This window comes from Pogona vitticeps, chromosome 1 (genome assembly GCF_051106095.1).
Source record: "Pogona vitticeps strain Pit_001003342236 chromosome 1, PviZW2.1, whole genome shotgun sequence".
Taxonomy (NCBI): Eukaryota; Metazoa; Chordata; class Lepidosauria; order Squamata; family Agamidae; genus Pogona; species Pogona vitticeps.
Genome location: NC_135783.1, coordinates 96,046,977 through 96,070,835, shown reverse-complemented (window position 1 = coordinate 96,070,835; position 23,859 = coordinate 96,046,977). Strand labels below are relative to the sequence as shown.

At 41.1% G+C, this 23,859-nt stretch overlaps 2 protein-coding genes across 9 annotated transcripts in view; both read left to right on the top strand.

Annotated features, from left to right (window-relative positions):
* CEP57L1 (centrosomal protein 57 like 1) overlaps positions 1-4,998 on the top strand; it is a 66,807-nt gene extending 61,809 nt beyond the window's left edge. For both annotated transcript variants that reach the window (XM_072998102.2, XM_020801327.3), the window contains exons 11-12: positions 992-1,136; positions 4,570-4,998. In XM_072998102.2, the coding sequence (XP_072854203.2) occupies positions 992-1,136; positions 4,570-4,794 (370 nt within the window). In that variant the 3' untranslated portion in view covers positions 4,795-4,998. The remainder of the gene's footprint in view (positions 1-991; positions 1,137-4,569) is intronic.
* Positions 4,999-5,799: 801 nt separating this feature from the next.
* Positions 5,800-23,859, top strand: part of CCDC162 (uncharacterized) — a 79,899-nt gene continuing 61,839 nt past the window's right edge. For all 7 annotated transcript variants that reach the window (XR_012086520.2, XM_020801356.3, XM_072998023.2 and 4 more), the window contains exons 1-9: positions 5,800-7,210; positions 7,365-7,468; positions 12,059-12,191; positions 12,916-12,988; positions 15,090-15,200; positions 17,533-17,646; positions 19,331-19,525; positions 20,975-21,131; positions 23,113-23,270. Coding sequence is in view for 6 of the 7 variants with exons in the window: in XM_020801356.3 (XP_020657015.3) it covers positions 12,064-12,191; positions 12,916-12,988; positions 15,090-15,200; positions 17,533-17,646; positions 19,331-19,525; positions 20,975-21,131; positions 23,113-23,270 (936 nt within the window). In the remaining variant the exon portion in view is untranslated. The remainder of the gene's footprint in view (positions 7,211-7,364; positions 7,469-12,058; positions 12,192-12,915; positions 12,989-15,089; positions 15,201-17,532; positions 17,647-19,330; positions 19,526-20,974; positions 21,132-23,112; positions 23,271-23,859) is intronic.

Here is a 23,859-nt window from a genome sequence, read left to right as displayed (position 1 = left end):
TGTGTGTGAGAGAGAGACTGACTCAAAACTATGAAAAGAACAGGCAAGGCTTGAATTAAGGCGGGAAAAAGGGTGGCTTCATCAAATACGGTATCATTTCCTTCCTTTCAAATCAAGGGGGTGATGTTGGCTTATATAAAAAATTTTGGGGGGGGTGTAAAAGGTAAAAAAGTTCCCTGACCCCTGGACCAGAGCTAACAAGCTGAAACTGAACCTGGATAAAACAGAGATTTTGTTAGCTCAAACTGGTCCGTATGCTGGATGGTACTTTCCTCCAATTTAGGGACCAAGTGTGTAATTTGGGCATTCTTCTGTAGTCTCAGATTGCAGCCGTGTCCAAATCAGCCTTTAATCAGCTTAGATTAATCACCCAATTTTGCCCCCACCTGAATGGGTAGTCCCTCAGGACTTTCGTGCAGGCCCTGGTCATCTCCCAGATCAACTACTGCAATGCCCTCAGAGCTTCCCTTGAACCGGATAGGGAGACTTCAATGGGTCCAGAATGCACCAACCAGACGGGTGGTTGGTACAAGTAAATTTGACCACATCACTTCAGTTCTGGCTCACCTCTGCTGGTTGTCCGTGGTATCTTGGATCAGGTTCAAGGTTTTGACACTCGCATACAAAGCCCTCCAGAGTTTGGGCCCATGTTACTTGTCAGAGTGTCTCTTCCTAATGTCATCTGTCTGACCCACAAGATTGTTCCAGCCGAGGCTCCTCTGGGTGGCTACCCTGAGGGACGCCCATAAATCCTTTACAAGAGGTAGGGCCTTGTTTGCATTGCCGCTTCTTCAAATCTCAATAAGATTTGAAACAAACAGTATTGCCTAGCAAAAGTCAAGGTGTTGCTACTGTTTCTGTAAGCATTATGATTGCATTATATCGTAATATAATATAAGCTAATTAAGAATTGTCCTCCAAAGATGAGCAGACGAACAGTAGTCGTAGGAAAGATGTTAGGTTGTTACCATTTGAATTGTGTCTTCAACAGTGAGCATCAAGAATTACTAAAGCAAATAGAAGAAACTGAGAACCAAGATGTTCAAGAAGATCTTGAACGTGAACTGGATTGTCTTGTGAAGCAGATGGAAATTAAAGGAGAGCAGATTTCCAAACTGAGAAAACACCAAGAACATGTAAGGAACACATTCTCAGACGGTAGTAGTAGTAGTAGTAGTAGTAGTAGTAGTAGTAGTAGTAATGATGATGATGATGATGATGATGATGATGATGATGATGATGATAATAATAATAATAATAATAATAATAATAATAATAATAATAATAATAATAATAATAATAATAATAATAATAATAATAATAATAATAATATAGGATAGGATAGGATAGGATAGGATAGGACTTGTAAAACTTGTGTTTTTAGAAAGTCAATATTTGGAGGTCATGAATCCTGCAGAAAGAAATCAAAATTAGATTGTTGGATAGATATGATTGCATTTGAATTCAATATGAAGAATAAACTGACTTATGTTGTTCAAGAGATGTATAAACAGTTTCCTTGATAGAGAAGTAGGTGCATGGGTCTGTATATGAACAGGTAAATATTTGGTCCAGCCTCCCCCCCCAAAAAAAATCCCAACAAATATTTTTTTATTTATTTTATTTGATTTGTATCCCACCCATCTGGTCTATGCAACCACTCTGAGCAGCTTCCAAAATAATACAATCAGTTAGTAAAAACATATAATTACATACAATTACATAATCTACAAATGAAAATATGAAAACCAGGAAAATAAAATAAAAGTAAGTAAAGGAGAAATAAGAAGAAAGAGTCAAGTTTTGACTGGAGGGAAGGCCCGAATAAACATCCATGTTTTCAGTTGGCTTTTAAAGATACCCAGCATAGGGGCCGCACGAATCTCCGGAGGAAGTTTGTTCCAGAGGCGAGGAGGCACCGCTGAGAAGGCCCGATTTAAAACTGCATTTTGTTTTCCCATTTGTCATTTGCTAACTCAGACTTAAATGCAAATAACAGCTTTCTACATAGATATATGCATATGCATAAAAGAAGGGAGAAGAGGAATCTCCAAATTTTATCCCCCTAACATCAGATGGGAGAGGGTTAAGCATCCCTTCCTCATTCATCTAAAGAAGCTGAATGGTGGAAGATCCAGGACTGCTTAAAGGAAGTACTTCATAAGTAGATTACAAAACAGTATTAAAACTACAGTGGACCCTCGACTTACGGAATTAATCCATATTGGAAAGGTGGCTGTAGGTCGAGGGTCCATTTCCCATAGGAATGCATTGAAAACCCATTAATCTGTAACCGGCCGAAGAAAAAAATACCACCACCCTCCCAAAAATGAAAATAAATATACCTTACCAGTCCGAAGCCTTCCAGAGATCCTCTGCTGCTGCCATCGCTGCTGCCCGAGGCCTACGAGGGCTTCCCCGTCGCTGCCGGAGGCCTCTCGGAGGTTCCTCGCCCCCGCTGAAACAGGCTTTCCCAGGGTGGACCGGGCCTACTAAGGGAGGGCTTGCCTTGGTAGGCCCGGTCTACTGCCTGAGAAAGCCTGGTAGGCCGGGCCTACCAGGGGAGGGCTTCCCTTGGTAGGCCCGGTCTATTAGGCTTTCCCGGGGAGTAGACCAGGCCTAGCGGGGAAAGCTCTCCCTTGGTAGGCGTGGTGTGCCCTGGGAAAGGCGGCAGCGGCAGAAACCTCTGAGATGCCTCCCATGGCGGCGGAGAAGCCCTGGAAGGCCTTCAGAGATCCCCCTGGCTGCCGATCATGCCTCCAGAGAAGCTCCGTAGGCACAATCAGCAGCGAGGGGGCCCTCCGGAGGCCTTCCAGGGCTTCTCCGCTGCTGCCGGAGGCCTCTCGAAGGTCCCGTCACCACTGCCGATCATGCCTCCGAAGCACAATCTGCGGCGGGGGGACCTCCAAGAAGTCTCCCTTGGCAGCAGAGAAGCGCTGGAAGGCATCTGGAGGCACGATCAGTGGCCTATGAACCGGAAAGGGAAGCGGGGAAAGCGCCAAATTTGAATTTGGCACTTTCCCTGCCTCCCTCTTCTGGTCCGTAGGTCAATTCTCCGGCCGCAAGTCGAAGTAAAATTTTGCGGCCGGAGAAGTCTGCAACTTGAAAAGTCTGCAGGTGGAGTCCTGCATAAGACGAGGGTCCACTGTGTACAGTTTGCTACCAGAAGTTGTAGTGACAGCCACCAACTTGAATCACTTTTTAAAAAGGGTTCTGATACATTCATGGAGGACTGGGCTTTCAGTGACTGGTGATGGATAGATATGTCTTTTAATACCAGAGCAACTGCACCTCTGTATACTAGTTTTTTCGCCCTGATGCACTTTGGGCTCTCGTGCACTTATGTCCTGCTTGTGTCGGCTTCCCGTGGACAGCTAGTCATCCACTGTGTGAAGAGAATGCTGAAACAGATATGTCTTTTATCTGACCCAGCATGTCTCTCATGGTTTCTCCCCACAGTTTCTTTGCTTTGTGCCAACCATTATGGCCACTTTTCATTATAAAGGATGAACTACAATGAATGTGGTCACACATTGTCTATGTAATGGCTAGTTTAATTCTCATTAATGTCAGACTCTGAGGTCTTTTCATCATGACACAGATTTGTGTTAGCTAATTTTACCACTTGGAAGAGTGACCGTACTTCTCCTTAATGTCTAAGAATATTTTACATGCTGTGAGGAAGAAACTTTAGTATATTCCACTTTTTTCAAAGGCCCTAAAATGTGTGACTCTGCTTAATTGAAAGTAGATGTACTTTGTCATCTCAATGTCATTTTTGTCTGCTTAGGAATTAACAATGAATGCTTCAATCAGTGGGCAGAGATCTGCTTTGTATTGCAACCTGTGTTCCTTCCATCTCATTACTCTTCGTTTTCTATTAATGAGGAATACCTGTGCTAATGAAGCAAGAGAATGCCTTAGAAAAGGAAGGAAGGAAGGGTGGGTGGGTGCCATGACCAGGATCATTTTGCAGTTCTGAAGCCAACAGAGGAGTTTTCTGAGATTTGATCGAGATGTTCAAAGGAGTGTGCAGATAATTTCAATGTAGAGATTTTAGGATTATATACAGTCTACAGTTAGATAAAATACATGTTGAAAAATACTAATAAATACTGACATCAGATGACAGGTTTCATTGACATACTCAATTTTTGGCATGAACTATGCTGTGTAATTGCAGTGACACCCCAGTGTGGAATGACAATTTAAAAATAAATGTTTTACAAATGCTTCATTTATTATTTGAGTTTAACTTGCTTTCAAAATACCATCTGTCAGTACTATAAGGAACATACTTTCTTCATTCTCGTTCTCTTCTTTGGTTTCACATAGAATCATAAACACATTACGAAATAGTTGAGAAGCAATTGAGAATTTTTTTCCCTTGGCCTTTCTGTTTCAAAACCAAATGTATCTGTAAAGTTATTAAATGCATACCACTCGTCATTACTAAATGTGTATACAACAATCCTGGTTGGCAAATTGGATGTATAATGCTTTACCAAGGCCTTTGTCCCAAAACTTTCTTTTGTTTCAGAATTATTATGCTTTGTTTGTTTTTTTTAGGTTTATAAATTGACGCAAAAGGCTCAAAAACTGAAGAGAAAAGTAGCTAAAACTACATCAAGGTCGGATGAATTAAAAGGAATTAAAGAACCGGCAATTTCTCCAAAAAGCAGCATCCATAGTATCTGTTCCATGAGTAGGAGCAAAAATTCCCTTGAATTGTTAAAAAGTGCTCAGAAGCTTCAGTCAGTACTGAAGAAAGATGATATTGTGTGGGAATCATAGTTTTCAAAGCTGATTTTGTAGACCACTCGCCATCAGGAATTGATTTTATAAATTTGGCCTGGATCCAGTACTGCTTGCATCCATTAATTCTAAGACATTAGTTTGGGACTGATAAATTGTTTGTTTCTATGCTGACTTAAGTGTAATTATGATATTTTAAATGACATGTGTACATCATTTTAAATTAAAGAACCAATTTCTTTATGCATCTTTGTCTTTTTTTCCTGTAATAATTGCTTTTATATGGCATTATCATTAAATCTCGTGATGCTTATTTAAATTTTTATTTGAAAGATTTGTAGCCTTCATTTCAATACAGGAACATTTTAAAGATTTAAAATCACCACTAAAGTTAGACTAGATTTCAGTCAATATAAATATTATTCCTATCATTCCATGTTATACAAGTTTCTTCTATACAGTCTAATAAATTCTCATTTGTTAAATATGCTCTTTGAGCAAAAGAGATACTGTACAGTAATTAAGTTAGGGACAGAAAATGTCTTGCTCAAATTTTCAGACTTGGTTTAAACATATTCAGGATTATTATAACAGGGGTTAATTGTTGATTAGTTTTTGGTCTTGAGCCTTTGATGTTTCCTTTCAGTGCAAGAGGTTTTGTGTTTAAATTCAGAGTGAGGGGTGGGTTTTATTATTCTGAATCTTTAGTTTAAAAAGGAATGGTGTGTTTATCACTAAACAATAATGGAAATGTGAAAAATCAGAGAATGTGCTTTTCTATATACCTTGGTCTTTGTGTAGAATTTTATTTCTGGTTAAAGTGGGTAGCTGATGCTACACTGAAGCAAAGTAAGAAGTGCAGGAATTGCTGAGTGTAATTAATTAGGGCCCTTGATACTTGTCAGAATGTCTTTCCTATAAGACAGCTACCTGTCCCACTCTTCACAGTCCATGTTAAGAGAAGTGACACCGAAGGGGGCTAAAAGAGTGAGCATAGTGGTGGCCCTATCTCTTTGGAATAAACTTCCAATAGAGTATCACAGTCCTTCCCTCTAGCTCTTTAAGAAATGGCTGGAAACAAAACTTTTAAAAGTGGGTTTTACAAACGTTGACTTTGGTTTTAAGATGTTCAAATGTGAGTCAGGTCTGCTTGTGGCAGGGAGAAGAGCCAACTTGTACAGCCTTGGGAAAGCTGCACAGTCCCAGGGATACTTCTAGAAGGGAATGGTAAACCACTTTTGAAGACTCACCCTACCTAGAAAACCCTGAAAAGGATCACCATATGTCAGCATTGACTTGGTGGCACATGGATATTATTATTTGCTAGTAGCAAGGAATTAATTATTTGTTTGCTTTAAATTGTATGCTTAATTTTGGGTTGCATTAGATTGAATTTACAGTTGTAAAATGCCCAGAGAGTGATATACACTGTGGGGCAAGCAGTGTATGCCCCACAGTGCATATCACTCTCTGGGCATTTTACAACTGTAAATTTGTTAAATGACAGCCAAAATCAAACATACAGTTTAAATGTGTGTATATACACACACAATGTTACCTAGTGCATTGGAGTACAAGGATAAGGATTTCTCCCTGCCCCTCCTTCTTACTTCAATCCCTTATAGATTAGTTGGGGGACCTCAGGAAATACCTAGGCTATATGGTGTGGGCCAGTGCAGGGAAGAGGCAATAAGGAAATATTTGATATTACCATGTGGCTGAGAGATCTGAGAGCTGGCATCCAAAAAAAAAAGAGTAACTTCTTCAACTTTTGCATTAAAGTCAGTGATTTAAAGGTGTTTTCAATTGAGTGTTTCAATTTTCTATCCGAGCTCTCCACAGGTACTGTACTGTACTTTTGGTGCCTTACCAATAACTATCCCATGGACGTGGTCTTCCCGTATCAGCCGCTGGATTGCCTGACTTTCCTCTCCTGTGGAAGGGCCCCGTTTTGCAGCCTGAAATGGAGGCGCTGTTTAGCCACCAGTTAGAATTATATTTTTTAAAATGGGGCTAGAGTACAAATTTTCTGTGACTGGAGAAATTCAGTCAAAGCAGTACTTACAGGCTCACTGTGTGTCCAAAAGATCTAGTCAATGGTAAAGACAATGTGGCCTGCTTCTGGCCACAAACTATCTTAACATTTTAATTTTACCTATACTGTATTTCATATACATCCATAATTTTAAATTCTGCAACACTTGAGACATGAAGAAAGAAAGTGTCTGCATGGGTGTGCCTAGTGAGGTTGTTAGGGTTACAGTTAAGCTTGCCCAAGCACTGTGACAAATGCCACCATTGCTACTTTGGCCTTTGATTGCATTTGCTATAGAAACCTGTGGGAGAAATGATTTGCTGCTTCAGTTTCCAATAACAAAACAAGGCTTCTCTTTTCTCTGCTGGAGGCTGTTTACTTTCCAGCTTTTGGAGGCAATGACCTTGTTCTTCTTGCCAGGTATTGTATTCCTCTTAAATGGTGTAATCTAAGACAAGGCAAAACATTTTAATTAATTCACAGCAAATCAGTGTTTTATTTATGGTATAATTCTGCAGCTTGCTAGAAATATGTTAGCTCTGTTTTCTTTCTTATTAATTTTGTGCTGAAACAGAAGCCCAAGCAAGAGGTTTGAAGAAAATTTTACTTTCCCCGCCAAGCTTTGCCAAGTGAAGGAATAACTAAATCTAAACTACGCCAGTTTTCATCGCTGTGGAGGTAAGGGGAGAAAAAATTGGTTGATAAAAGATGTGTGACAGCCTTTAAAAGTTTCTGGACAGTTTAATGAGGATAGATAAGGATTTCCTAAACCTAGTACAGCATAGAACATTTTGTTTACCCTCGTACTTTCTTTCCCTTTCCTTCCATAATGAGAGGCATTTCACTAGCATATTTAAAGTAGATAGACAGGATTAATGTCATTAACTGTGTCTCCTCTGAAATTTTATACACTACATTAACAACACTGATCATAATCTCATTTCTAATTCAACTTGTTCAGTCATGCTTGTGGCCTTTAAAGGCGGGAATAAAACTGATCAGCCATGATTGCAGAGAATAATTGAGGTCCAGACCTAGGAAGTAATGTAGGATGGATTTATGTAGTAAACAGGATGCTTCAAATAAGAGCTTGCATGTTTAATTAACAGTGAAGACAGGAAAAAAATCACTTCTCAAAATAGCTTTTCATTGTCCTTTATTCGAGATTAAAAGTTACTGCAATTTAATGACTGCATTAACAATTGTACTTAAAATTAATTCTACTCTCGGTTTTGAGCTCTGCCGTTTGTAAAATTAAATGTAAATTTCTGGTAAGCCACAATCAGCTATAATGTAGCTTGAGTAGTTTTTTAGCATGCAAGGAAAATACTTTGCAAGGTATTCCAGGTCACAACTGAAAAATGCTCCTCATATATGGCAGGAGTTTCTTATAATGAAATCAAGGCCCACATAACTTGATTTCTTGGTAGCAACAGTAGTGCCCAAAGAATGTGGAAGTTTGATCTCAGTGTAAAAGCTACAGATTTTAATAGAAAGAAAGTGCTGCACAGTGGAGTCATCGCCTAAGAGTGCAAATGAATGCTTAGCATAAAGCCAATGATGAAAGTGATGGGTATTCATTCCATTCAGTGTGACTGAATAGGGTGAGTGTGCATAATTCTGAACTGGGCCCTGCAATTTTTGGAACCTAGTGGCCATAATTGGATCATTTCAGAGCTGTCCTTGGGGGTGGAGGCTGGCATAGTAGATGCAGCCAGTCATCACAAAACACTCTTTTCCCAAAAGAGAAATTGATGATGGCTAAAAAAATTGGAAGGCGCCCTCAGTGGAGTACACAGAATGCCTGCCCACAGGCCACAAGAAATGCAATGTACACACAACAACCATATGTGCACAAACAGGTAAAACATTTGGTTCCACCACACCTTGACATCTAGGATGCTTCTTCCCTTTCATAACACCTTCAGATTTGCCTTTTATGACCTCAAATTCAAGCCACCTCTCATGCAGCATAAGAATGAATATTCAGCATAGAGACTACTTATAGCTCAAATTACAATGATGGTTAGAAGAGTACAGTATTACCAAGCTGTTTAGCTGTCTTGTTAAGAGAAGGGTGTTTCTATCCAGAAATGGCTGCACCTCAACCATCTGGATGAAGAACACTAATGGTATACCTGGAATGTATTTTTATTTGTATGACATGCAGCTGTATTTCTTTTATATTGCAAGCAGGTGCAGTGATATAATGATACGTACCATATAAATTAAAATTACTTCAATATTCCAAATGATCCCATTCAGCATGTTCACATAAGATGTTAAAACTCATGGGAGATCAGAAGGAATCTTTAAGAATCCCATACCTAGGAATCCACAGGGCTGAACTCATTGATACTGTGCCCAAGGTACCACCTTTTGCAGCTGACTCACCCACACAGAGGTAGAACCATTGCAAAGCTGTGCTTCCCACTTCTGATGCAGATGAATGCTTTGCATGCTACTGTCAATATAACTGACAGTGCCAGAGTTTTTGAGATACAAAGGAAGATCATTGAATACACTCTAAAAAGGGGTACTCAGTCATACATTCTTCTTTGTGTGTGCCGATCTCATATTAGCTAAACTTAACAAATAGGGCAGCGAAGTCCTAGTTGATAAAACTGGTAGGTTTCTGAGTTATCCTACTGCTTGGAAAAGTTATTATGGACCACAACTCAGAATCCCCCAGCCAGTATCTACAATGCCCATGCTGGTAGGGTTTCCAAGAGTTGAATTCCATAAAGTAACTTTTGCAACTACTAGGTAATTGTACTCTGACAAACAAATGATGGCAAGAACCTCTACCTTCGAACCACTGTATTCTAACCCCACCAAGAAAAATAAAGGTCAAGTACTTCTACCCATAATCATTGAGCCAATGGTGAATTGGAAATTTCCCACATGAGTCGGACACGACTAAACGAAATGATGGTTGTTTTCATGAAATCCTGGACCATCCTAGATCTGGTCATTTCACCAGGGATTCTGAAATCCCTCCTTCCCAAGATTAAAAGACCAGGCAATCTTATCGCTGCATCAGAGACCAAATCCATCAGCTCAGGTGGGTTATTCTTTAGTTGCATGCCATGAGCTACACCGACAGAATTTCTAACTTGCCCCATTTTGTCCAACACGAGATGCACCAAAACAATATTAAGCTGAACAGGAAGTTTAGAAAGAAGAAATAATAATAACAATAAGAAGCAGAGGAAGAGGAAGAATTACTACACTACACTACACTACACTACACTACACTACACTACACTACACTACACTATACTATACTAAAGAAACAACAATTTGAAAACAAATTAAATAGCTGGAAAAATAAACCACTACATAGATAACACCTGAGAAATACTGATGGAAAGTGCGATCATAATTTAGCACAGGCATGGCTAAAACTGGGGACTATTAAGAAAGAAACGGAAAGCTTGATTTTTGCTGTGCAAGAACAAGCACTCCAAATCAATGTGATGAAAGCTAAGATCCAAGGAATTAGTGCTAACAGCAAATGTTGACTCTGCCAAGAAAAAGATGAAACTGTCACAATTCATCTGTGAATGTCCAAAGATTGCACAGATTACAAAATTGGACATGATAGAGTGTTAAAATTAGTGAACCGGTCATTATGTAAAAAATATAACTTAACAGCCTCCAAAGACCCACGGGAACATCAGGTGTCAGAAAATGAGGAAGTCAAGATCTTGTGGGATTATCGAATCCAAACGGACAAACACTTTGAATGTAACATACCACACATAATAGCAATTGAACAAAGAAATGTCTGGATCATTGACATTGCAATTCTAGGGGATGCCAGAGTTGAAAATAAAGAAAAAACTAACAAAGTATAGAGATCTGGCAATCGAAACATCTCGCTTGTGGATTATTATTATTATTATTATTTATTTTATTTATATCCCACCTATCTAGTCGATTAAGACTACTCTGTGTGGATGAAACACACTTCAGTGGTCCCCGTTGTCATTGGGGCTTTGGGAACAATGTCAAGAAATATCTCACAGTATTATAAGCAGTTGCAGATTTCAGAAATAACATCATCAGAGTTACAAAAATAGCAATATTAGGAACAGCATACATACTGTGCAGATATTTAACAGATACTTAGGTTTTTGGTTAAAACTTGTATCTGTTATATTCAATGTTTTTATAATTTTGATTGGCTGTGTCTGGTGTTTTTGAACAACAACAACAACTACTACTACTACTACTACTACTACTACTACTTACTGTCAAATCACTTCTGACTTATGGCAGCCCTTTTCAGAATTTCTAGGTAGAGAATACACACATAAGTGGATTACCATTTCCTCCTTCTTGTGGTACCTGAGGACTGTGCCACACAGACTGACTCTTCTTCCAGGAGGCACAGTGGGGAATTGAACTCCCAATCTCTGCCTCCATAGGCAGATACTTAACTCACTGAGCTGTCCAGCCAGCTCTTAAGGCTAATTATAAACTGTATCAACTCCTTTCCCCCAACTCTTGAGGTCTGCTGAACTGAAAAGCAAAGTACACACAACTGGGGAAAACAAAATATCCTGTACTCTATTTCCTTACTTAGATTGTGGAAGAAGACGATTTTATTGACATCCAACTTGACCTTCAACAGCAACATCTGCAGGCCCAAATGCCATCACGCCTTATCATGTCACATGGCACAACAAAAATACACCTGCAGTACATCCTGCCCACTAATCTAGCTTGCTCCTCTTAATCTATATTTTGCCCTCCACGCCCTTGTCACTGAAGTCTACATTGCTTCCTTCAACGGACCTGCCACTTTTCATAGGCATTTAATGCAACCTACGTCTGGCCCACATTATACCAGCCAGAACAAAAAAAATATCCTCATGTAAAGCCCTCTGTAACCTCCTGTTCACCACATGCTGCAGGAATGGCTGTTTTATCCCTTTAAAGTGGCTCTTTTCTAAAAGGATTCCATCCCCCCCTTTAGTTTCAGATCATTTTGGGATGCTGCCACCCATGCCAGGCACAGCCAAAATATTTTTCCTATAGATAAAGCACCAGTGGGTGAGGTTCAACCAAGAGGGGGCCTTCACTCCTGACAGCCAGGCCAGTCACCTAAACAGCAACAGCAGAACATTCTCACCTGCTCTATAGAATGTCCCAGATCTCATGTCCTTACTTCAAGAGGAAGGTGGATAGCAGCAGAGGTAGTCACAGCTATGCACGAGCCTCTATTTTACCTCTATTTTCTTTTTTTTTAAATGACCCAAGAGGAAATGGATGAAATTTACAAGATCTCTTCAACTGAGAGGATCCAGCAGGTGGAAAAAGAATTAGCTGCACAGCTGATTGAATTGAAGACAGAAATAGAGGGAAATTGGGGACTACAAGAAACAGTGTACTGGTAAATACCATCATTTCCCATTAGGAAGAATCTGACCTTAGTGCAAATGAATGGCTGTACTCCAATGCTGCTTCCTTCTACACATACAACTGTTTTATTACAGTTAATCCCAAGAACAAAGTCTGCAGTGTTAGAATGCCAAGCAGGTATTTCACGTACACCAAATGTTCTATATAGTGTTTTTGATGTCTCCGATTTCAATATATTATATTAGGGTAGCTCCTTCAGTCTTTTCATGCCCAGCCATTAACTGCATACTGCAGAACGTTGCCCATTTTTCTATTCAAAAATTATAAATATGGGGAGCGGGCTGTCATGTTAGTCTGTTGCAGCAAAAAACAACAAGGAGCCTTGTGACATCTTAAAGACTTAACATGATTTTATTTGGCACAAGCTTTTAAGAATCATTGCCTGCTTCTGGATATTTTTATCTATTTTATCTAGTTCTACTCATTTCTTCTTGGGGTTTTTTCTTCTTTTTCTAATGAACTTTTTCAGAAATGATTTGTTTTTGTTGCACTTTACGGTGGTTGAAAAATAACTTGTTATTCTCATTACAGTGTTTTAAAAGAAGCTCATTGCATTATTTGTTACGATACTTTAAAAAAAAACCTTTCTGTTACTTAAAATAACACATTGAGATTGATAATGGTGCTTCACATTGTTTAAAAAACATGCTATTAATTCTATATTTGTTTAAATCAGTTCTGGTAAATTTTCATAGCTCTGTTCCCTTTCCAAAAGATGTTGAGTACTTCAGAAGAGAAAGGGAGTTGGCACTCAATAAATGTTTACAGGTAAGTGTCGAAAGCATAAGTGTGCAAATCCCCCGTTGTTGTTGTTAGGTGCCATCAAGTCACTTCCGACTTATGGTGACCCCATGAATGAATGATCTCTAAAATATCTCCTGTCTTCAACAGCCCTTGCAAACTTACAACTGTGGCTTTCTCTAGAGCAGGGATCCCCAACCCCCAGTCCATGACCCGGCTGCAGGCTGCAGACACAGATCTCCTGCCCCCCAGTGCTGCTGCACGCATGCGTGAGAGTGTGCTCCACCCCCTGCGACTGCTGCCACACACATGCATGCAAGCGCACTCTGCCCCCTGCAAATGTGCTGCAAGCATGTGTGCAAACAGCCACCCCGAGTGCCACCACGCACATTCACGTGAGCATGCTCCACATCCTCCCCCCTGCAGGTGCGCCACACTCTAGCAAGCATGCCATGCCCACCACGTGAGCTTGCCACGGCCCCCCCCAACCGGTCCATGGTTGGGAAAAGGTTGGGGACCACTGTTTTAGAGAGTCAATCTACGTAATATTTGGTCTTCCTCTTTTCCTACTGCCTCCAGCGTTTTTGTCTATTCCAAAGAATCTTGCCTTCTCGTGTGGTGCCCAAAGTATGACAGCCTCAGTTTTGTCATTTCTGTTTCCAGAGATAGTTCAGGCTTGATTTGCTCAAGGACTAACTTGTTCATCTTTCTAGAGATTTAGGGTATCCATAAAGCTCTGCATCAGCACCATGTTTCAAATATGTCATTTTTTTTCCTGTCAGTCTTCTGAACCATCCAGTTTTCACACTTGTACATGATGTAGTAGGAGGATTTCTGTGACATTTCATATTTTCTCTGCAACCTACATTTGAACCGATAAGCAAGTTCAAGCATATTTATGAGTAATCTGGCCTTCCTCACCAGATTACTCATAAACATGTTCAATGGTGCAGTTTCCACTTGGAATGATGATTGAACCAAGGTACACAAAATATTTAACAATTTCAATTTTTTAAATTGTTAACCTTAAAGTTGTGTAGTTCTCCTGTAGTCATAATTTTTGTCTTCTTAATGCTCAACTGCAGTTCTGCTTTGGCAGTTTCTTCTTTCACTATCATCCAAAGTTGTTTCAAGTCATTGCTGCTTTCTGCCAGTAAGATGGTATCATCTGTGTATCTTAGATGCTTCTTCCACCAATGTTCACTTCTTCATCTGAATCTAGACCAGCTTTCTGTGTGATGCATTCTGTGTATAGGCTGAACAGACAGGGAAATAAAATCCACCCTTGCTCATAGACAACCATCCTATACAGTGGTGCCTCAATTAACGACAATAATCCATTCCAGGAAAATCGCCCTTAAGCGAAAACATAAAGCGAAATTAAAAACCCCATTGAAATGCATTGAAAACTGTGCAATGCATTCCAATGGGGTAAAAACTCACTGTCCAGCAAAGAACCTCCATACGGCAGCCATTTTCACTGCCTGTATAGCGAGGAATCCATCCCTAAGCACAGCGGGGATCCATTTTAAGCACCCGGTGGCCATTTTGAAAACCCGGCGATCAGCTGTTTTTGATTGTCATAAGCGAAAATCGGTTCCCGAAGCAGGGAACTGATCCTCGGTAAGCGAATTTCCCTCATTTAGACCATCGTTTTGTGATCGCAATTGCGATCGCAAAAAGATCATCATAAAGCAGATTCGTCGTAATGCGGGACAATCGTAAAGCGGGGCACGACTATACCTCACACTTCCTAGGAAGTGAAGTTCTGCTAAACTCAGATAGATTTTCTTCTGAGCAAATTATTTTAAGATAGGCCTGTTTTTTTAAGAGTCACTGAAAAGATGTAGTATATGAAGGAGAGGCTTCCTAAAATGTATTGACTAGGTTCAAATGTGTCAGTTACCTTAAACATTTTTTACGAACTGAGATGAAAATGGCATTTTCCTTCCTTCTTCTATTGGTCCTGACTGCAGAAGAAAAGCTCAGAGCTTTTTAGTGAAAGGGACTTAGACAATTTTTTGATGCAGCGCTTTAGGTTAAAGCGCTGCATCAAAAAATTTGTGAACGTATGTAGAATTTAACTTCCCAGCAACATAATTTTGCCTTAATATCCTTTTTTTAACAGGTTGCAGAGGCAAAGCCTCTTGTAATTCAAGCTGATGTCATACAGAGGGAGTTAGAGAGCTGTCTAAAAAGAGAATATACATCTGAAACCTTGCCTTTATTGCTACACCAGGTAATGTTACTTTCCTTTGTGATTTGAAAACTCATTTGCCTTTTTTCAGTGTTCATGTCCTGCCATTCTATCTTCTAACACTCTAAATGAGGTTGAATGTTGACAGCCGTGTCTGTGGATAAACTTGGAATAGTTACTTGATCTGGACTATAATTCCTAGATCTGTCTAGATCACTCAGTCAGGTGGGTAGCGGAGCCAGAGGCTGGGAGTTTGATCAGTCAGAAATGCGTGTGAGAGGAGGAGAAGGAACGTGTTTACCACTGTGAAAAGCAGAATATATATGGGGAGTTGAGAAGGGAGAAAGTACACATGAGGGGAAAGGAATTATTGGGAGGTAGTCCATATGGGGGGAGGGAGGAGCAGAAGCAAAGGAGTATAAGCTCGTGTGTGCATGAATGTGAGAAGGAAACCTGGGTTATTTAGATCTTTAAAAACAAAAAAGTGAGATTTTCCAAATGCTCCTTATATTTGTGACTTGCTGCACTTTGGGAATTTGATGTAGGTCTAGTGGTTGTTGTGACGATCAACCCTTTGTTGCCCCTATTTCTTTGGGCCTCACAAAGGAACACACGCCCTTTTCACTGCCACCAGGTATTCTCCTAATACCAATTTATGTCCCACACAGGTGCTGCCAATCCAAAGGGTCATATAACATAGGAAGCAGGGGTTTTAATTAAGTATTCTTTTATTATTGAACAAATCAAAAGGAAAATCACAATAGAATTGGTTCAGGTGTTAATGCATATTGGATCATATAGTCAATCACTTTTATTCTGAACTGCTGTATGCTTTCAATCAATATCTCTCAGGTAGTGTTTATACAGTGGTGCCCTGCATAGCGATGTTAATCCGTTCCAGGAAAAACGTCGCTATCTGGAAACGTCGCTATGCGGGGGGGGGGAAACCCATAGGAACACATTAAACTCCTTTTAGTGCGTTCCTATGGGGACAAAACTCACCGCTAAGCGGGAATCCTCAATCCGGCCACCATTTTCGCCACCTTGGTAAGCGAGGAATTGGCGCGAAAACGCTGCGGGCGGCCATTTTCTTCTTCTGGTGGCCATTTTGGAACCGCCGGTCAGCTGTTCCAAAACATCGCAATGCGAAGATCGGTAAGCGAAACGCTTACCGATCATCGCAACGTGATGTTTTCCCTATTCAGAGCATCGCAATGTGATCGCATTATCGATCGCAAAAAACACGTCTCTGCGGATTCGTCGTTAAACGGTGCGCTCGTTAAGCGAGGCACCACTGTACATTCATTCCTGCTTGTTCATTGTGCTTTAAAATTCTCAATTTCCTCTCCTAACCCCCTCAGATCTATTCACTAACCCTCTCCTTCGTTCTCCTAACCCTAAATCTCATTCCACATCTTCAACTGTCTCTAACACTCTCTAACTCTCACCGCCTAACTGTCTAACTGTCCCTTCAACTCCCTAACTGTCACTCTCTAGCGCCGCCCCTCCTGCTCTATCCTTGCCTCCTCCCCTTAGCTACTGTGATGGACAGGCAGGAATGACGTCACCTTTTTGCATTTTGCTACAGTTGTTTTGCCCTCATTTGTTTATGCTCTTCTTATATATTTCTAAACTAACCATAAACTGCCAGACTTGCTCCGTCTGGCAATTAAACCCGGTATCTGCTTGGCTTCTCATGGCTTAGAAAAGTGGAAAGTACATAACAATCACTAATTCTCTTGCTATTCTTCACATTGTACAAAACCATTACATTTGCAATGTGCCGTTTGCCAACAGGAACTCTATATTAGAGCAGTGAAACACAGGTCTAGTTCTAAAGAGTTGCTGGGGATAATATAAGAGACTTAGGCCTTATGCTAATCCAAGGAAATGTTAAACTCATCTTTGAACAGCTGATCTCCGTCACATCAGTATCTGTGAATGCCCATTGATTTCAAAAGCACTCTACTATCAGTGGTAGAGAAACATTCTAGAAATAGAAATCTAAAAACTCACTGAGCTCACGTAGATCTATAAATCCCAGGATTCTGGCAATAATCCTTTTTTTTAAAGTTAACTAGGAGGGAAATGGCCTATGAGGGTAACACAATCAGCATAAATCTCAGTGGTGAGTTGCTGCACGTTAAGAAGACAGTGTAGCCATTGACTGACATGGGAGCTTGCCACAATTTGCCACCAAGATTATCCTAGTTATGTTATGTTGGCATAAAATTGTAATAATTTCCAGCCATTAATCCTAAAATTTAGGTTTCCCAGTAATCTTTTCCCATAGTGCACTTACCACTACTTTGCATACTGTTGTAGAAGCAATACTACTGTGTTAAACATTTATGATCTGTTGCTTTTGATCAAGTTTTTTACAGACAGAATTACACAATTGGTGCAGAGCAAATACTTGCACATGCTCAGATGGAAAAGGTTTTGTCAGCACAGCAGTGTTGTTGAACAGTTCTATTCGCTCTACCAGGTATGGAAATCTCAGAGCTGCAGTAATGCTGAATATAAGTGCATGTGCCTTCCTTCTAGCTAAGCAGAGCTCAGCTGTGAACTTGATTTGATCCCCTTGAAATGCAAGAGCAAAACTGTAATATAAATTTGGATATAAAGTAGAGCTTTCTGGTTGTAAAATGGAAGTTAATCTTTTCATGCTTAAATATAACCTGAAGAGGAATGATTTTCATTAGCCATATGCCTTTGCAGGTAGTACATACAGCCCATTAAAATCAAGAAGGTAAATACATGATCATCAAATATACATACATACTCAGAAAAATTAAATTGGTAAGTCTGCAGAAAAGTACAGTTTAGAAACCAACCTTATTTTAGTTGTTGGTGCTCAAAATGTTGCAGACTGTACTATTACCTTTTGTTTCAGTCTTCAAGAAGAAAAGATATTTAAACATCAGATGAACAGTCAACAAAGGATTAGAAGGAAGTCACAATTAGAGTAAGATTCACTAAATCCCCACTGGTTTAATGGGCCTGCTCTAGTTGCAACTTACAACTGGATTTCAGCTCTTGCCATTGAAGACTTTTCAACAGGAAAGAAAGGCTGAACTTGAATGCCTTAATGTTCTAGTTAATTAAGGGCCTCATTAGACATTGTGCTAAGCTGTATGTCTCTCACGTGGTGATGAAAGTATGAAAACAGAATTAAAAAGAAAGTGTTTGTCTCTTGAGGATTATATTTTGAATGTAAACAAAGGCTTTCTTCATATATTTACTTCTGGAGATAGGCATAATAAAGCAGAGTTGTTTGCTGGGGAGAAAAACCCTTATAAGAGCAGGAAAGACACCTTTCTTTCTATATGTGTGTGAGGACAGCCCAGGTGTTAGTGGGCCGTCTCCTCTTGATAAGTCAAATATACGTGAGGGAGCAGGATGGGAAGGCGAGGATGTGGAAGACCAAAGACCGAAAGGGGTTAAAGCTGAGGTTTGCCTGTCAGAAGAGGGGATGAAGGAAGGGGAGGAGCAATGGGTGGAGGTCTGGGAGGAGAATGTTGAAGAGGGAACTTTTACACGGGAATATAGGGCAGTAACGGGGAAGAAGAAAGAGAGGAAGGAGGAGACAGTAGCGTGTGAAGTGAAGTCCTTAATCGATGACTTTCCTAATCTGGCGGTTGGGGGACTACTGCTGGACCCTCTTCCGAAGTCTGAGGGGGTAGTACTCCAAGAGACATTAGAATGGACAGTAGTGGTCTTCCCTCGTGGACGCGGTCGTTGGAGGAAGGTGGTGCTTCCCGACCAGAGCTTCAGCCACCCACCATCCGAGGGGCATTGGGCCTGCCACCCGTGCTGCGGGACCATATGCGCGGGGAGGAGCGCCCCGCTACGGAAACCCACCGACAGGGAATGCTTTGGGCCGGCTCCCCCCTTTTGAAGCTGTGTTATAATGTTAACCCTTACGGACTTGTTGAAAAGGCGTTTCCTCAGCCGGATACGTTTATGCCGACTGAAGTGGTTATTGACACACCAATGTTAAATGTTAATAAAGCGTTAAAGCTGCAAGAACCTATAGAGACTCCGTTGCCTGTTTATATGAGCCAACCGTTTAACAAAACCCATGGACATTTTGACAATGTGCTTTAGCTCTTCTTTCTTTTTTTCTGAGAAAACAATGCCTCTTCTCTTTCTCTACTGTTCTTTCTTAGAAACAAGTGGCTCACATCATGGAGGAGTATGATGATGCTGTTCAAAGAGCTGTGAGACTGTCAAGTGCACGGGAGAACTTCCTGACAGGAAAGACAAATCCTGGCAATTTAATCACCCAGGAAGACCTGGCAATTTACACACAATGGCTCATATGTCACCTCCACTCACTTAAGACTATTCACAACTACCTCAAGGTAAAATGGTTGTTTCACATTGTGGAATTCCATTTCACATCATGAAACTGGAACCGTGGTTCCCAAGAACAGCAATATATAAAATAAACGTTCAACCCATGGTATGGCAAGAAGAACCCTAAGTCCTTTTCCCAAATTCGGCAAGCTCCCACTCAGAAAAGGAGGACTCTCAGGTGCCAATTGCATCCCTTGGAAACCAGTTGTTCTCCACTGACAGTTCAACCAGAAAGAGGCTGGACTTAAAGAATGGAGTATTCATTCTAGAGTAGGAAATCAATAGTAAAAGAACAGTGACATGGGGGGAAAATTCACTACTCTAATCAGCTCATGTGTTCATATGGGAAGATCTCCTTTGAGAGACCAGTTGGATTAGTTGGTTTTGTTATAGAAAAAGCAACAGCCTTGAAGTAGATGAGCACATTTATCTTTACCGTGGGTTCTAAACCACGCAAGCTTGTGCCTTAGGTTTTGAAGTGTTACAAACTTGGCCACCTTCCTTCCTTTCCAATGGAAATGGATGCGCTATCAAAAAAAAGATACAAGTATCTGGCAGTGTCCTCTCTGGTGTACTTGAGCATTGGCTTCTCAGCTTCCCATTTCCTCAGTTTGTGTGGGTGGGGCAGCTCCTGTCCCTTATGCTCATTGCACTGCCGAAAGTCAACATGAGGTTGTGTATGGTTGAGAAGTGGAACCTCTGAGCATTGATTATACTTGCTCTGTGGAAGTTCCTGGGGCTTTCTTTTTGCAAGCACTTTCCTGCCCTTTAAACAAGGTGTGGGAATTTGCGAGCCACATGTGGCATGGAAGGAGCATGATTTGCAGCATCCACATTCCCCACACCTCAAGAGGCCTCCACTGAATGGCTATTCCCATCTATCCACGGCACTTCACAAATGCCCCAGAAAACCTTATAGTTTCCAAAGCAAGAAGTGGCCTAATTTTGAAAAAAGTGAGTGGTGCAGCCCCAGGTGGGGGGTGTAGGAGGTGAAATATGGAGTGGCTGCAGCCCCCAAACCACTATGCCTCCTGACCCCTGCCCTCAGCCCTGATTTTTTTAGGAGGCTGTCCTGAAAGGAATCTCTGCTGTCTCTAAGCAGAGGTCCTGTGGATTTCCTTCTTGGCTTCCCTCCTCCTTCTCCATTTAGGTAGTATAAAAACAGACGTTTCACAGGCATGAACTGGCATTTGCAAATGCTGCCTCAGCCTCGAACAGGTGTTGATTCTGTTAAGCACTGGTTTAAAAGGGAAGAGGAGCAAAGCTGCCTGCTGACATTTTGTTCCTTCCTGTTTCTGCAGGTGGAAGGACAGGCTAAATAAAGCTGGGTCCCTGTATGCAGTGCTGTGTCTTTACCGATATTTCTCTTTGACCTTTGATCCTGCTTACATGCTGAATACAAATAATAAAGGCAAAATATAAGTTCATAAGTCTCTGTCCATTCATACTTCTAGGTACTCCAATACTTGCCTGTTTCTCACAGGATGGAAGTGGGCATTGACAGAGCTCCACCCTGGAATGATGGGGAAACATTCAGAACCCTCCCCAAAATGGAATTCTTGTCCCCCAACATTCACTTTCCTGTTTGCTCTGGGACATCCACCACCAATGGTAAGAAATAAGTGTCTTTACATGTCTTAACACCAGTCTTAGTCAACCTGGAACTTTGGACTCTTAATTCTTGGAACCCTTAGTGGTTGTGCTCATAGACAATGAGAGTCCATCACATCTGGAGTTCAGCCGGTTCAGGAATGCTGTCTTAGGGTCTCTCTGTACAACATGGCCATTGTTGAACAATAGCTGCAGATGTTTCTCTCCATCTCTCTCAAGGTTCTGTGTCTGTTATAAGAATGCAACATTTTCCCAGTCCTCAAATGCAGAAGTTTTGAAGGGGGGGAATGCTACCCCCTTCTCTTCTGTAAATTGTGGGTGCCATGCAGAACGTGGCTGTGCACACATTAGTGCTAACTTGAGCATCTGCAAAGATCCACACTACCTTTGGAAGAAAACCAAGGTCATTTCAGGACAGTAGCCATGGGAGAATATGTAGATTATTCAATCCACGTGTAGCTATTAATTCTGAAGGGAAAATGGCCTTTTATGGAGACAGAAAGCCAATCAGGATGATTTGCTTCTTTGTTGTTTACTTTCAATATCAAGTTATCCGTGAACCATTTGTTTTAGAGATATTAAATAAAGTCTCCAGCTTCATCTGCTGTATAGATCTTAGCTGGATAGATTAAACAGACAAAATGATTAAGCAAAACATTATAAGCAGAGACAGAGGAAAGTGTAGAACAGGAACACAGATGGCCCCTTACTGCCAAGCAATGAACTAATAAATTAGGTTACATATAACTCTACAAATCCTCATGAGTTTTATTGAACTTTAGCAAGTTGTTGCACAGTGATTAAAATTCTCAGTGTGTCAATAAATCTATGTGTTGTAATTATATTTGGGCTTTGAAATATAACTTGAAAAACTTTCTGATGCCACAGAAGTGTCTACAAAAGCAGGCCTGGCTGTACTACTTGGAAGACTTAGGGGGTGGTTGCAGGCCAGAGTTGCAAGAGGGTGGATAGGAAGTAGCAACATGGTAATGGAGAACCCCTGCTTGGAAATGTAGCTTTTTGGGGCTACAGGGCCCCAAACCGTCCAGGATATGGTCAGGGGCCATGTTGGCATGGGGCGTTGCAGTCTGAAAAAGTATCTTATCCAAACTCCAAGAAGATTTGAGTTGTGTGCATCACCACTGTGAACTCCCTAACTAACCTGCATCTCAACCTGCTACGCTTCCTCCATTAATATCAGTGCTGGCTGGTTTGCTTTTTCTAGGAACAAGCAATAGCCAGGATGGAGAACACCACATCCGTGATTGGCATTTCTCTCTCCCTCCAGATTATTTTGTGTTGACAGGCTCCTGAGGAAGGGGGTGAGAGAATGGTAATCAGAGATGGAAGTCATGAGGAAGCAGATGCACTTTGGTCATGGCATCTTGCTCAAGGGTACCCCAAGACCTGATGCTGGAGCCAGGAGTACCATCTCTCTTAGCTTCTCTTCCATGCAATGGAAAGGGCCCTGCCTTGTTCTTTGCCCCTTCCATTGCAACCCTGTACAGTACCTCTTTTGCCTTCTGAAATATATTCCTGCTTTCAAATCTCCAGTCAAGACTTTTCAGTAAAGATTTGCATTCTGTCACTCAGTGACATGACCTTGCACAGAAGCAAACTGGCCTGACCATTGGATCTCATTTCTGTAATGGCAGTGGAGCAAGGTTCATGGCCTAAAGGGACCACCAATACAGGTCATATGGCCAAGGACCTCAGGAAAAATAGTGGAGGGCTGGTCCCAAATTTGCATCAAATGCCCAAAGCATCTATAGTCATGGCTGTTGTAGGTTTTTCGGGCTGTTTGGCCATGTTCTGGAGGTATTTCTTCCTAACATTTCACCAGTCTCTGTGTCTGGCATCTTCAGGGGGCAGGAGTTAGAACTCTATAGTAATTTCAACTTGTTTCGGGAATGTTGGCCTCTCAAGACTCTACCGTGTGCAACAATTCTTAGCATGTCCAAATTGTTTTCACTTTTTATAGGAACCTTGCTGAGAGATGCATTCTCTTCACTTCCCCAGCACAATGCAGAAACTGAAGAACTGAAGCCTCAGCTGAGACTTTTGCTGTCTCAGTTAGGTATCAGCTATGATGTGGAAGACCTCAGGCATTCTGCTAATGAGATGGAACTCTTTTCCATGGTAATTTAATTGCTGGATTTATATTAAAAACATTGGTGGGATGTCAATAGTTTTTGTCTCTCTTCCTTTTGGGGGCAAGGCCTGAATCAAGGCAGTTCACCTTCTTTTGACCATCCTCCATCCTCATTCTTATCCTAAAAGGTAAAGTAAAGGTAAAGGTTCCCCTTGACAATTTTTGTCCAGTCGTGTTCGACTCTAGGGGGCGGTGCTCATCCCCATTTCCAAGCCATAGAGTCAGCGTTTTGTCCGAAGACAATCTTCCGTGGTCACATGGCCAGTGCGACTTAGACACGGAACGCTGTTACCTTCCCACCAAAGTGGTCCCTATTTGTCTACTTGCATTTGCATGCTTTCGAACCGCTAGGTTGGCGGGAGCTGGGACAAGCGACGGGAGCTCACTCCGTCACGAGGATTCGATCTTACAACTGCTTGGTCTTCTGACCCTGCAGCACAGGCTTCTGCGGTTTAGCCCACAGCACCACCATGTCCCTCATTCTTATCCTACACTTCTGTATTTTCTTTGTATGCATACTGTATTTTAAAAGACCACAATACAAATATATTGGACATACCAAAATTAGTTATTATT